The following is a 13,122-nucleotide window of genomic DNA, read 5'->3' on the forward strand; positions in this document are numbered from 1 at the left end:
TCTACATTACGCGGCCAATGGCATGGCTTTCTCCTTTTCAGAATTTATTGTCATGAACAAGTCATGAATTCAGTGTTCAAACATTCAAATAAACCACCTGGCAACAATAAATTTAAAAAATAGTGCACAAAATGTTCATTTGGTTCATTGATTATTCAGGAATCTGATGGCGGCAGGGAAGAAGCCGTCCTTGTGCCGCTGAGTGCTCGTCTTTAGATTCCTGCACCTTTTCCCTGATGGTAGCAGAGTGAAGAGGGCATGGTCTGGGTGGTAGGGATCTTTGAGGATAGAGGCTGCTTTTTTAAGACTTCACCTCATGTAGACGTCCTCAATGGAGTGAAGTCTGGTGCCTGTGATGTTGCAGGCGGAGCAGCGACCCTTTTATACTTCATTGCAATAAAAGTCAACATTCTATGGGGTTTTCTAATTTTGCACCTTTCATATTCCCTGTCAGGGAACCCCTTAATCACCTTCTTTTGCTATAGTTTATATAATGGTTTGCTTTCTCAATTTTCTTTTTGTGGTGAAATTTTTCACATTTCACCAGTTATACTCCCAACTTCTGGTTCTCTCACTTCACCTGTCCACATGCTCCATTGGATGCTCTTTGCCATGCAGCTTGCCAACCAATTTTAGTAACACCAGCAACTTTGGCTACATTATACTTGGTTCCTTCATCCATGTCATCGAGATCAATTGTGTGTAGTTGAACCCTCAGCATTGATCCTGTGGTACTTCACTATGTACTGGTTGCAAATTTTAAAATGACTTCATTTCTCTGCTTTCTGTTTGTTTGCCATTTCACTATCCATTGGCGAGATGGCTCACTAACACCTTTACTTCCTGCGGAGATTGAGGAAAGTCCAGCTTCTACCCTCCACCCTCACTACATTCTACAGGGGATTCATTGAGAGAATGCTATGTAACTGCATCACCGCCTGGTTTGGGAACTGCACCATCCCAGAATCCAAGTTCCTGCATGGATAGTACAGGCTGCTGAGGGGATTATTGGAGTCTCTCTCCCTGCCACGATGGACACTTATAACAGCCATTGTGTGCGGAAAGCCATAAACATCATGAAGGACTCCATACACCCCTCCTGCAATCGGTTCTCTCTCCCGCCATCCAGGAAAAAGTATAGAAGCGTCCGGGCCCTCGTGACCAGATTACAAAACATCTTTCTCCCAAGCTGTGAGGCTTCTGAACTCCGGGGACACAGGGCTAGCATATGTAACATGATATTTAATGAGTGATATGTTATTTATCAAAATTGTTTCTAAGGTAATTTATCCATGTAAATAACCAGCTCCACAGTCTGGAGAAACGCTATCTCGTTTTCACTGTACACTGCAAGGTTTATGATATGAACAACAAATAAACATGACTTGACACTAACCCTGTGCCTCAAGCATCTCTACTCAACAGCGCCATTAGCCCACACCAATAAGTATCCCTGAAAACAACCTGTCCCTGCATGGCTGTGCTTTAAAATTCTCTTCCACGACCGAACATTGAGCCCCAACGTCTATACGTATATCTTTTCCTGTACCTTCTCTATACGTATATCTTTTCAGTACCTTCTCAAATGCCTTAAGGATATTCAAGTATGCTCTATCTTGTACTAAATTGTTCTTAAAAAAAATCTTCTGGAGGAAGTCAGCAGGACGAGCAGCATTTGTGAAATAAAAAGAAAGGTCAACATTTCGGGTTGGAAACCATCATCAAGATTTTCTCCCACTGATGATGTTTAACCCACTGAGTTCCTCCAGCAAATTGTTAATTTCTTGCTCCATTTCCCAGCATTTACAGCCTCTTATGTGTTTCCATTAAATGTATCTTTCTTGTGATAACATCCTTTCCCCAAATCATTAGTCTAGGCTAGCAGTTCTCAACCTTTTTCCACCCACAGACCACCTTAAGTATTTTTTTACTGACCACGGATCACCCATAACAAATCCACAGAACTTGTCGTCACAGGCGACAGTGGAAGCAGGGACATTGGGTGTATTTAAGGCAGAGATTGACAGGTATTTGATTAGTCAGGACATCAAGGATTACAGGGAGAAAGCTGGGGAGTGGGGGCTGAGTGGGAGAATGGATCAGCTCATAGTTAGAATAGAGGAGTAGACTCGATGGGCCGATAGGTGATCTTGTGAGATCACCAGTGGGTGTGTGGCTAGCAAGTCTGAGCTCCTTCCCGGATCACTAACAGTTTTTTTGTTGTGGTGGGAGTATTTTTTTAAAAGAACTGCTTTTTGTCAAATTTAGGACATATTGCTTGTTTATAATATCACTTTATAATATTACTTCACCACATTGTGAAGGATCATCTACAACCAATCAGTGGTTTCTGGACCATGCCTTGAGAAATAATTGGATTATAGTCTAGTAACTGAGCCCCTTGATTACATGATTTGTGATACCAAAGTCATCAATAAGATCGGTCATATTTCTGTTAACCACAAATTAATCTTATTGTTTTCTGTCTTTTCCTTTCAATGCTTGAGAGTGTATGATTAAGACAGGCTACTGATATAAACTAAGATAATGCAAGTAATCGATGTGTTTTTTTAAATTTCCTTTTCTTGTGTAGAGTTTGGACCAGTGGATCCTGAGACAATCATGGTTGGAGCTCCAGCTCATGATCAAACAGTTCATGAAAGAGACCGTGAGTGAAAGCACAGACTTTGCTACTTTAATATTCATTTGCACCCATGAACCACAATGAATTTTGAATCGTGTGTTGTTGCTTGAATGAGGTCCTTGGTGCTTGATAGGGTAAAATGAGAGCTGGTGGCAAGGCAATGCAACACAAAATCAATGCCACAAATCAAACAACAACATGCAAATGCTTGAAATCCGAAGGCGAGGGAAAGCCACCCGTTCATTTTCAAAGAAGCTTGCTGTGGTTTGTGGAGCTTTGCAACTTGGTGCTACATCATGCAGATGTATTGGCTTCCGTGGTAATTTCAAAGTTTTGCTCAGCACAAGTATGAAATGACACAGAACTGAGATGGATGTAAAAACACACAGAAATGCTCGAGGAACTCAGCCAGTCTCACAGCGCCATAGGAGGTAAAGACGTCTCAGGCCCGACGCTATGAGACCAGCTGAGCTCCTCCTGTATTTCTGTGTGGTTTTACTACAACCACAGCATCTGTACACTTTCATGTTTCAATCCACAATTTAACATGATCCATGTTCTCCTTAACTCCTCTTCTGTACCATTTCTCCAGATGCCTCCCTTCCCTGATCAATCAAATATTTATCCACCTCTACTTTCAATACTTTTAATTATCCCACCAATTCTCCAACCCCCCCAACACCCACTAATACAGAGAATTCCTGAGATCCACCACCCTCCACAAGAAGGAATCTCAACATATCTAATCGATCCCATAGGATCTTCAACTTTTGAATAAGTTCACCCCTCATACTTCTGAACTCCATGGAGTCAAACCCAAACTGTTTAGTCTCTCTTGGTAGAACAACCGTCCCATCACAGTAAATAGCTTGGTGAATCTCCTTTGCAATACTTCCAATGTCACTATACATTGCTTTAGGTCAGGGGATCAAACCTGTGGGCATTATTCTTGGTGAGGTCTTGCCAACACCTTTACAACTGCAACAAATCCTCCAACCTAAGGTAAAGAAGCTTTTTTTCAACTCAGCTACAGACCTCTGATTATCCAAAATGGTCAGGACCAAGCCTATTTCTGATAAACGTTTTTTTCAGAGAACTGATCATTTTTTTAAAACAGTTCAGTAGCAACAGCAAGTCACTCGTAACAGTGTTTAAACAACAAAAAACAACAAGGAAGGCTTTTTAAGCATTAAAATAATGTTTAATTTTCACAAAAAAAAACGCTGGCCACCACCGATCACTGACACCTCCCCACTGAGGCCCTGCTCGTGCTGGGAGCCCAAGGGTCCCGCTCCTGCTTAGGAGCTTGAGGTCCCCACAAACTTGTGGCCGGCAGCCCAAGGTCAGCTGCTACCGCTGCCGGGAGCCCGACGTCCCCGTTCAGTTTGGCTCTGAAAAAACTTTGGAAAAATGAGCATTTCTGATTTGTTTAATCTCCTCATTTATCCAAAAATTAAAGGCTTGTACGTGATAGAAATGTTCTCAGGTGTATTTATTTTAATCCAGGGAGTATTGTTAGAAAGGCTGATGAACTTCGGCCATAGATCAACATGTAGGATAATAACATTATTGCTTTAAGTGAGACTTGGTTGTGGGAGAGGTAAGACTGGCATATTAATGATCCAGGATTCCATTTCAGACATGATAGAGGGGGAGGGATGAAAGAGGAAGGAGGGAAAATATCAGGAGGCTAGGAGGGTTATTCTACAGGGGCCATATGGATATGAGAAAGGTGTGACCACTCTGATAGGGGTGTATTAAAGACCACCCAATAGTCAGAGAGAATTGTAAGAGCAAATCTGTAGAGCGATAGCAGACTGATGTAAGAAGCAGAAAGTTGTGATTGTAGGAGATTTTAACTTTCCAAATATTGACTGGGACTCCCAGTCTGTAAAAGGGCTGGATGCTTGGAGTTGTGAAATGTATTCAGGAAAGTTTTCTAAATCAATATATAGAGGTATCAACAAGAGAGGATGGAGTACTTGGTCCCCTATTAGTGAACAAGACAGGTTAGGTGACAGATGTATGTGTATGTGAACACTTTGGGTCCAGTGACCATAATGTCATTGGCTTTGAGTTAATTATGGAAAAGGGTAGGTCTGGTCCTTGTGTTGGGATTCTAAATTGGAGGAAGGCAAATCTTGTGTAAATGAGAAAGGATCTAGTAAGAGTGGATTGGGATATGCTGTTTTCTGGCAAGAGTGTATTAAGTAAATGGATGGCCTTCAAAGACAGAATTTGAGAGTGCAGAATTTACATGTTCGTTAGGATTAAAGGTAAAGTTAACAGGTATACGGAACCCTGGTTTTCAAGAGATATTGGCAATCTGGTTAAGAAGAGGGATGTGTATAGCAAGTGTAGGCAACAAGGAGCTAATGAGTTCTTGAAGAGTATGGAAAATGCAAGAAAATACTCAAGAAGGAAATCAGGAAGGCAAAAAGACTTGGGGTTGCTCTGGCAGATAATGTGAAAAGTAAACCAGAAGTAAAAGGATAGTAAGGGAAAAAAATTAGTTCCCTGGAGGATCAGAGTGGTCAACTATGTGTGGAGCCTCATGTGATGGGGGAGATCTTGAACGGTCTTTTTGCATCAATATTTACTCAGGAAACTGGCATAGTGTGTTAGGGAGGAAGGGAAACAAACATAAGAGTCATGGAACATATAGAGATTATGAAGAAGAGGTGCTTGCTGCCTTATAGTGAATAATGGTAGATAAATCACCTGGGTTGGATATGATATTCCCTCAGACCTTGAGGGAGACTAGTGTAGAAGTTTCATGGGCTCTGGCTGATATATTTGAAATATCCTTTTCCACAGGTAGGGTGGCAGAGGATTGGAAGGTAGCTCATGTTATTCTGTTGTTTAAAAAAAGTTCCAAAAGTAAACCAGGTAACTATAGGCCGGTGAGCTTGTCATCAATATTAGGTAAATTATTGGAAGGAGTTCTGAGAGATAGGATATATAGGTATTTGGACAGCCATAGGCTGATTAACGACAGTTAGCATGGCTTTGTGCATGGTAGGTCATGTTTAACAAACCTTGTAGAGTTTTTCGAGGATGTTACCCAGAAGGTAGATGAAGGAAAGGCTGTGGATTTTGCATACATGGACTTTAATAAAGCCTTTTACAAGATCCCACCTGGGAGGTTATTTCAGAAGGTTATGACACTAGGTATACATGGAGAAGTTATAAAATGAATATGTAATTGGTTGTGTGGGGAGAAAACAGAGAGTGGTAGTGGATGGCTGCTTCTCAGACTGGAGGCCTGTGTCTAGTGGTGTGCCTTGGAGATCTGTGTTGGGAGCATTGTTGTATATATCAATGATCTGGATGATAATGTGGTAAGTTGGATCAGCAAGTTTGCTGATTACATAAAGCTGTTAAGAGGTGTTGTAGACACCAAGGAAGATTTTCAAAGGTTGTAGAAGGATCTGGACCAACTAGGAGAATGCGCCAAAAAAATGTCAGATGCGGTTTAATGCAGACAAGTGTGAGGTGATGCATTTTGGAAGGGCAAATCAAGGTAGGACATACACAGTAAATGGTAGGGCACTGAGGAGTTTGAGAGAGATCTGGGAATACAGATTCATTGTTCCCTGAAGGGGGTGTCACAGATGGACAGGGTTGTAAAGAAAGCTTTTGGCATCTTAGCCTTTGTAAATCAAAGTATTGAATACAGGAGTTGGAATGTTATGTTGAAGTTGTTTAAGACATCGGTGAGGCCAAATTTGGAATATTGTGTGCAGTTCTGGTCACCTAACGACAGGAAGGATATCAATAAGATTGAAAGAGTACAGAGAAGATTTACTAGGATGTTGCTGGGTCTTCAGGAGTTCAGTTACAGCGAAAGGTTAAGCAGGTTTGAACTTTATTCCTTGGAGCAAAGAAGAATTTGGGGAGATTTGATAGAGGTTTACAAGATTATGAGAGGTATAGACAGAGTGGATGCGAATAGGCTTTTTTCACTTAGATTGGGGGAGATAAATATGAGGTCATAGTTTGAAGCTGAAAGGGGAAAGGTTTAGGGGGAACATTATGGGAAAGTTCTTCACTCAGAAAGTGGTAGGAGCTGCCATCTGGTGTGATGAATGTGGGCTCGATCTTGTGTCTGAAGAATAAATTGGATAGCTACATGGATCGGAAAGGCCTAGAGGGTCATGAAATGGGTCAAGCGAAATAATGGTTAGCACAGATTAGGAGGGCCGAATGGCCTGTTTACTGGGCTGTAGCGTTCTATGTTTAACCTGCTGAGTTTCTCTAGCATTGTGTTGACACAGCTATGAAACATCAATTCTTGGAAAGTCTTGTTTGTAAGCTGCAGGTTCCAACTTGATTTGCATTTTTTTTTAATAATATCGGTTTTTTTTGTCAAGGGCCCAGCTTCAGTTTCTGAAATGAACTCATTGCTGGAAAATATCGCCAAGGCCACTATTGAGGTCTTCCAGCAGTCAGCTGAGCTGAACTGTGGTGTTGCTTCTGCTGGAGCTGAGCTGTTCAATGAGAGCAACAACGGGATCAATAACCCAAGGCAGAATGGCAAAAAGACATTTCTAAGGTAAAGCAAGGTTTACCCTGTATAACCATATAATCATATAACAATTACAGTACAGAAACAGACCATATCGGCCCTTCTAGTTCACACCGATTTAAGTTAACTCCACTTGTACCAGCTACCTGCTCCCTGCCCATAACCCTCCAACTCCCTCACATCCATGTACTCATCCAACCTCCTCTTAAATGACAAAATTGACCCTGCTGCAACCACCTCTTCCGGAAGGTCATTCCACTCAGCCACCACTCTCTGAGTGAAGGAGCTTCCTCTTATGTTTTGCCCCCAACCCTTAAATTATGACCCCTCATTCCAATCTCTCCTACCCTCAAGGGGAAGAGCCTATTCACATCTACTCTATCAATTCCCCTCATAATTTTAAATACCTCTATCAAATCCCCTCTCAACCTTCTATGCTCCAATGAATAAAGACCCAGTCTACTCAATCTTTCTCCATATTCTAGATACTGCAATCCAGGCAACATTTTAGTAAATCTCTGCACCCTGTCTTCCTTAGGTGCATGGATTGGGCATGATAAATGGTTAATAATGAGCTTCAAGAATTTGTTGGATCTTTTAATTTCCTTACTGGTAGAGTGCATCTTAATATAGCCATATTGAAAAATGGTCTGAAGAGATGACTGCAATTGGAAGGTTGCTATTATCCATCTCCTGTATTCTCATTACCCCCTCCTCTACTCTTTTCCTGTCCACATTACAACAGTAGTTTTTGGCTTGGAGAATCTGTGCCAGGTTGTCCATTTGAGTTCCCCCTTAAGCCCTTTTTTCACTAGTTAATTGGCTGTGCATTGTCCCGGAATAGGAAGCCCTTTGTGCCATTTCCACTGGGCCACCCTTAACTGGGATACTAATTGCTTTTCCACTGAACACAACTCATCCCTAGGGACCTTCAATTGGAGACGGGTGACTTTCTGCTGTCCCTTTTCCACTGGTTTTATCAGTATGCTGATGTCAGCAAATGCAGGGGATACGAATAGGGGTCAAGGCAGTTAATCGCCGGCAAGAAATGATGTCATTTGATGCTGGCATTTGGACAGAGTTCCTTTTCCACTAAACCCTGTTTCAGTAAATTCCCAGTTAACTCCTGGGACAGGGTGCCAGTGGAAAAGGAGCTTTAGATGCACAGTGTAAGAGAGATGTTGGAAGATGGGGCAACTGGCAGGTGGAGTGTCCAACTTTCGAGAGTGCATTATGCAAATTCTGCCCTTCTTCACTCTTCCACCATGTCTCCTTCCATGGAAGCTGGGTTTTTTTTTGAGGTATAATTTACTAGGCACCCAATCAGAATCCAGAAATGTCAAAGCAATCATTACTGTATGCTTCTCAAAAGTTAGTGCTGTTGATTGCGGGAATTGTTAAACCCTATCCTGTTCTCTAGCGACATCTGTGTCTATATTTTCCAACAGAAATCACTGCATAGGAATGATCAGGAATGGTCTCCCTTATTCCTCATCATTTATTTCTCATGAGCCCTGGGGAAAATTCTGGAGTCCTAACTGATGGGGAGGTTAAAGATCAGGTCAGCAGATCTCACACAGAGCAGAAATTCTGGAGTCCTAACTGATGGGGAGATTAAAGATCAGATCAGCAGGTCTGACACAGAGCAGAAATTCTGGAGTCCTAACTGATGGGGAGATTAAAGATCAGATCAGCAGGTCTGACGCAGAGCAGAAATTCTGGAGTCCTAACTGATGGGGAGGTTAAAGATCAGATCAGCAGGTCTGACGCAGAGCAGAAATTCTGGAGTCCTAACTGATGGGGAGGTTAAAGATCAGATCAGCAGGTCTCACACAGAGCAGAAAATCTGGTGCTCGATTTATTTGACAGTGAGGATAAATTTTCCAAAGACCCGTTTCTCTGACCCTCCCCTCCCCCACTCCCATGATAACGTAGCTTTGAGGGGAGGGAGGGGGAAGGGATGGGTTTGTGAGGAAGCACGTAGGACACAGTATGGTAGAGTGCAGGAACAGGCCTTGTGGCCTACTGTGCCAAATGTATTAATTCTATTGTGGTAGAGTCGAGGGGCGTTATGTGGCTGCAATATACCATTAACAGCTAAACCGCACGGGGAAATCAGAGAAAATTGTTCATTCCTGTCTTCGATGGCCGTCCACTTTGAAGACTCCAGCAATGATTACTGACAACTGAACATTTCCCTTTGCTTTTCTCCGCCATACCTTGAGAGAAAATCTGAACAATTTTCTTAGCCTGTCTCCCCCCTCCATGCTCACCTTGCCTAAAGCAGTCATTTTCAATAGGGGCCATACGCCTCCCTGTGGAGCACAGTACATTTAAGGAGGGACCACAAACTGAAATCATAAAATATTTTAAATGTTTTTTTAATATTGTTTTCATATTTGTCAATACAAGTTCGGAAGGAACTAACTAAAGTTGAGTGCTTCACAGGGAAGGGCGTCCATAAACATTGAGCAAAGTCCTTAGAGGGCGATATCCAAGAATGGCTGATATTGTCTATGCCTAAAGTAGCTGAATAACAACAGTGACGTGCTCACTGTATGACATTGTCCATGCTCTATTTCTTTTTGAGTCATTTTACGTTGCCAAGTGCCAATGGATTTACAGGTTTTATCAGCAATGATTCAGTTGAGGTGAATGAGCTACAACTTTTAAAGTTTTGCTTGGTCAAAGCATGCACCAAATTGTTGCTAATTACCAGTGCTTCGCAGGACATCAAGCACAGTTTGAAGTTGGTTTTTGGTTCTAATTTCACTGCCACCCCATCTTTCTCATCATAGACACTGCCCATTTAACTCTGCACAAAACCAGAGATTGTTCCATTGAGAGGTGAACAGAGAATTCATCAATAGCTGCAAAGACAGACTGAGAATGTAAGAAACAACATGCAAAGGAGGCCCAGGCCTAATCCACTATTTGTCTCTTCCAAGTTCCCATATCCCTTAATTCTCTTTGTGTCTAAAACTCTATTGATCTTTGTCTTAAATGTATTTTTGAGTCCATAAATCCAAAAGATATGGCAGAAGTAGGCCATTCGGCCCGTCAAGTCCACTCCATCCTTGCATCTTGAGCTGAACCATTCTCCCACTCAGTCCTACTCCCCTGCCTTTTACCCATAACTTTTGATACCCAGACTATCCAGATAAATATTGATCTCTGCCTTAAACACATCCAACAACCTGGCCTCCACAGCTGTCTGTGGCCACAAATTCCAGAGGTTCACCACTCTCTGGCTTAAGAAATTTCTCTGCATCCCTATTTTGAATGGGCATTCTTCAGCCCTGAAATTGTTCCCCCTTGTCCTAGATTCTCTACCATGGGAAACAACTTTGGCACATCTGTACTGTCCAGGTTTTCAACATTCAAAACCCTTGGATGATGAACTCTGAACTCCAAGGAGTCCAGTCCAAGACCCATCAAACGTTCCTCTTATGTTCATCCCTTCATTCCAGAAACCATCCTTGTGAATCGCCTCTGAACCCTCTCCAATGCCAGCACATCCTTTCTGAAATAAGGAGCTCAAATCTGCACCCCATACTCCAAGTGAGGCCTCACCAGTGCCTCATATAATCTCAACATCGCATCCCTGCTGTTATATCCTATACTTCGAGATACGAATGCCAACGTTGTATTCGCCTTCTTCACCACCGACTCAACCTGTAGGTTATACTGAACGAGGACTTCCAAGTCCCTTTGCATCTCCAAATTTTGAATTTTCTCCCCATCCAAATAATAGTCTTCCCCTTTATTCCTTCTACCAATGAACATAAGCATACACTTTACAACATTGTTGCCACTCTTTGCACATTCTCCGAATCGAAGTCCCTCTGCAGCTGCTCTGTTTTCTCATCACTACCTGCCCCTCCACATAAAGAATATTTTCTGGGTCTGGATTAGAGGTTTCCAAAGATTCACAAATAGGTATTTTAGCTCATTTTAGTTGCAAATATATTTTTCCCCAAAGAAATCACCCCTGGTTCTTGAGTCTCTTTGAAGCTTGTATGTTTAATTGAAGACACCTCTCATTCGTAAATGGAGTGTAGATAAATAAATCAACCCCTCACATGACAAGCAGACATTCCAAGGAAGCAATCTAGTGAGCCTTTGGGCAGAGACTGAAGGCCCAGTGGTTTTTCTTTGGTCTGAGAACTAACCTCTTCTCTCTCTCTCCACAGGTGTGATGTATATTTGCAGAATATTTAAGTTTATATCTTATTTTTAAAACATGTGCAGCCCTTTGTATTCAGTATCCTGCACCCTTCTCTTTAAACTTCAGTAGATTTTTAAAGGTATTTGTAAATGGGATAAGGGTATAACTGGCCAAATTATTAATCTTTCCCCAATTGCTTCTTGCAAAGATAGAACATGAAACAGGACAGTACAGCATAGGCCCTTCAGCCCCACAATGTTGTGCTGACCTGCATTAATCTACTCCATGTCATGATGGTGTGAATCTTGGCTTGAACCACTGCAGTCCATGCAGTGAAGGTGCTCGCAATGTGTCACACAGTTCTGACATAAATGAGTAACTTGCTGGCCATTTTACTGGGCTGTTGAAAGCCACCCATATTTTCAGTGAGCCAGATGTCTTTTTATGCAATATTTGTGTTATGAATGCCCCTTGTTAAATCGTGTATGTTTACCACAGAACAGTAGGCCACTTGGCCCTTTGGTCTGTGACAGAGAAGAATGGACCATTGCGATTGCAAGTTGCAGATGAATTTTAAATTTTGAGTTATCTATGAATAGGTGTGGCAATTGAAAAAGATGGTTAATCTGAAAGTGCTCTGATGGCTATTTGATGGGTTTCTTTGTGTGTGTGTGGGTGTGGGTGTGTGTGCATGGCTGTGTCCTTATGTGTACGTATCTGTGTGTGCATGGTTGCATGAATGTGTGTGTGTGTGCGTGTGTGCTTGTGCGTGCATGTGTGTGTGTGCGTGCATGTGTGTGTGTATGTGTTTGTGTGTGGGTATATGTGTGCACGCATGTGTGTGTGCATGTGTATGTGTGTGTGTGTGCATGTGCGTACATATGTGTGTGTGTGTGTGTGTGTGTGTGTGTGTGGCTTGCATTCAGCTGCTCAGAAAGAAAAGGAGTTTGGCTTGTCGCCCCGCTGATTGCGAAACTGCCCACATCCGTTCAGGGTCGAGTGCTAAAGGCAGCTGGAGAAGAGCTGGAGATGGGTCAACACTTGGGGTCATCGTCTAAAAAGGAAAGGGATAGACAGAAGCAGAAAAGGTAAGAGGATTTATCAAGACAAGCTATTCTGAAAGAAGCCCATGTCTCCAGATTCAATATTCCCAATGTAAAACTAAATGCTTGCAGTAAAATTATGTATCAAACAACAAACAAGTAGGAAAATTCTAACTTTGGTCCTTTGATCTCAGTTCACATAATTCAGGTTAGAAATGTGTGCAATGGATTAAAGTACGGAGTAGACAATGGATCCAGTGGAGTCCCATGTCCAATGTTCTCCATAATGTTTGGGACAAAGACACTTTTTTTTCCTTTATTTGCCCCTGTGCTCCACAGTTTTATTCACATAAAATGCACATTCCAGATTTTATTCAAGGTTATTTGTATATATTTGTTTGACCATGTAGATATTACAGCCCTTTTTATACATAGGCCCCCATAATATTTGGGGCGTAGTTCTTTGTTGCATATCCCTTATACGCAATGAATGTGATTCATCGGCATCACCAGGTGCAGAGAATCTTCTCTGGTGATGCTCTGCCAGGCCTTCTGCAGCTTCTGCTTGAGTTTTCTTTTCAGCATATGGAAGGCGTGCTCAATTGGATTCAAGTCATGCAAATGATGAGGCGATTCAAGAATTTCCACTCTTTAGCTTTGAAAAACTTCTTTGTTGCTTTAGCAGTATATTTTGGATCATTATCTTGCTGTAGGATGAAGTGCCGTCCAAAGGGTTTGG

General features: G+C 42.1%; 1 protein-coding gene across 4 annotated transcripts in view; it reads left to right on the forward strand.

Annotated features, from left to right (window-relative positions):
• LOC138742700 (mediator of RNA polymerase II transcription subunit 12-like protein) overlaps positions 1 to 13,122 on the forward strand; it is a 404,210-nt gene that overhangs the window by 306,519 nt on the left and 84,569 nt on the right. For all 4 annotated transcript variants that reach the window (XM_069897449.1, XM_069897451.1, XM_069897452.1 and 1 more), the window contains 3 exons: positions 2,594 to 2,668; positions 7,018 to 7,199; positions 12,267 to 12,428. In XM_069897449.1, coding sequence (XP_069753550.1) covers positions 2,594 to 2,668; positions 7,018 to 7,199; positions 12,267 to 12,428 — 419 coding nt within the window. The remainder of the gene's footprint in view (positions 1 to 2,593; positions 2,669 to 7,017; positions 7,200 to 12,266; positions 12,429 to 13,122) is intronic.

Source organism: Narcine bancroftii, chromosome 9, assembly GCF_036971445.1.
Source record: "Narcine bancroftii isolate sNarBan1 chromosome 9, sNarBan1.hap1, whole genome shotgun sequence".
Lineage (NCBI taxonomy): Eukaryota > Metazoa > Chordata > Chondrichthyes > Torpediniformes > Narcinidae > Narcine > Narcine bancroftii.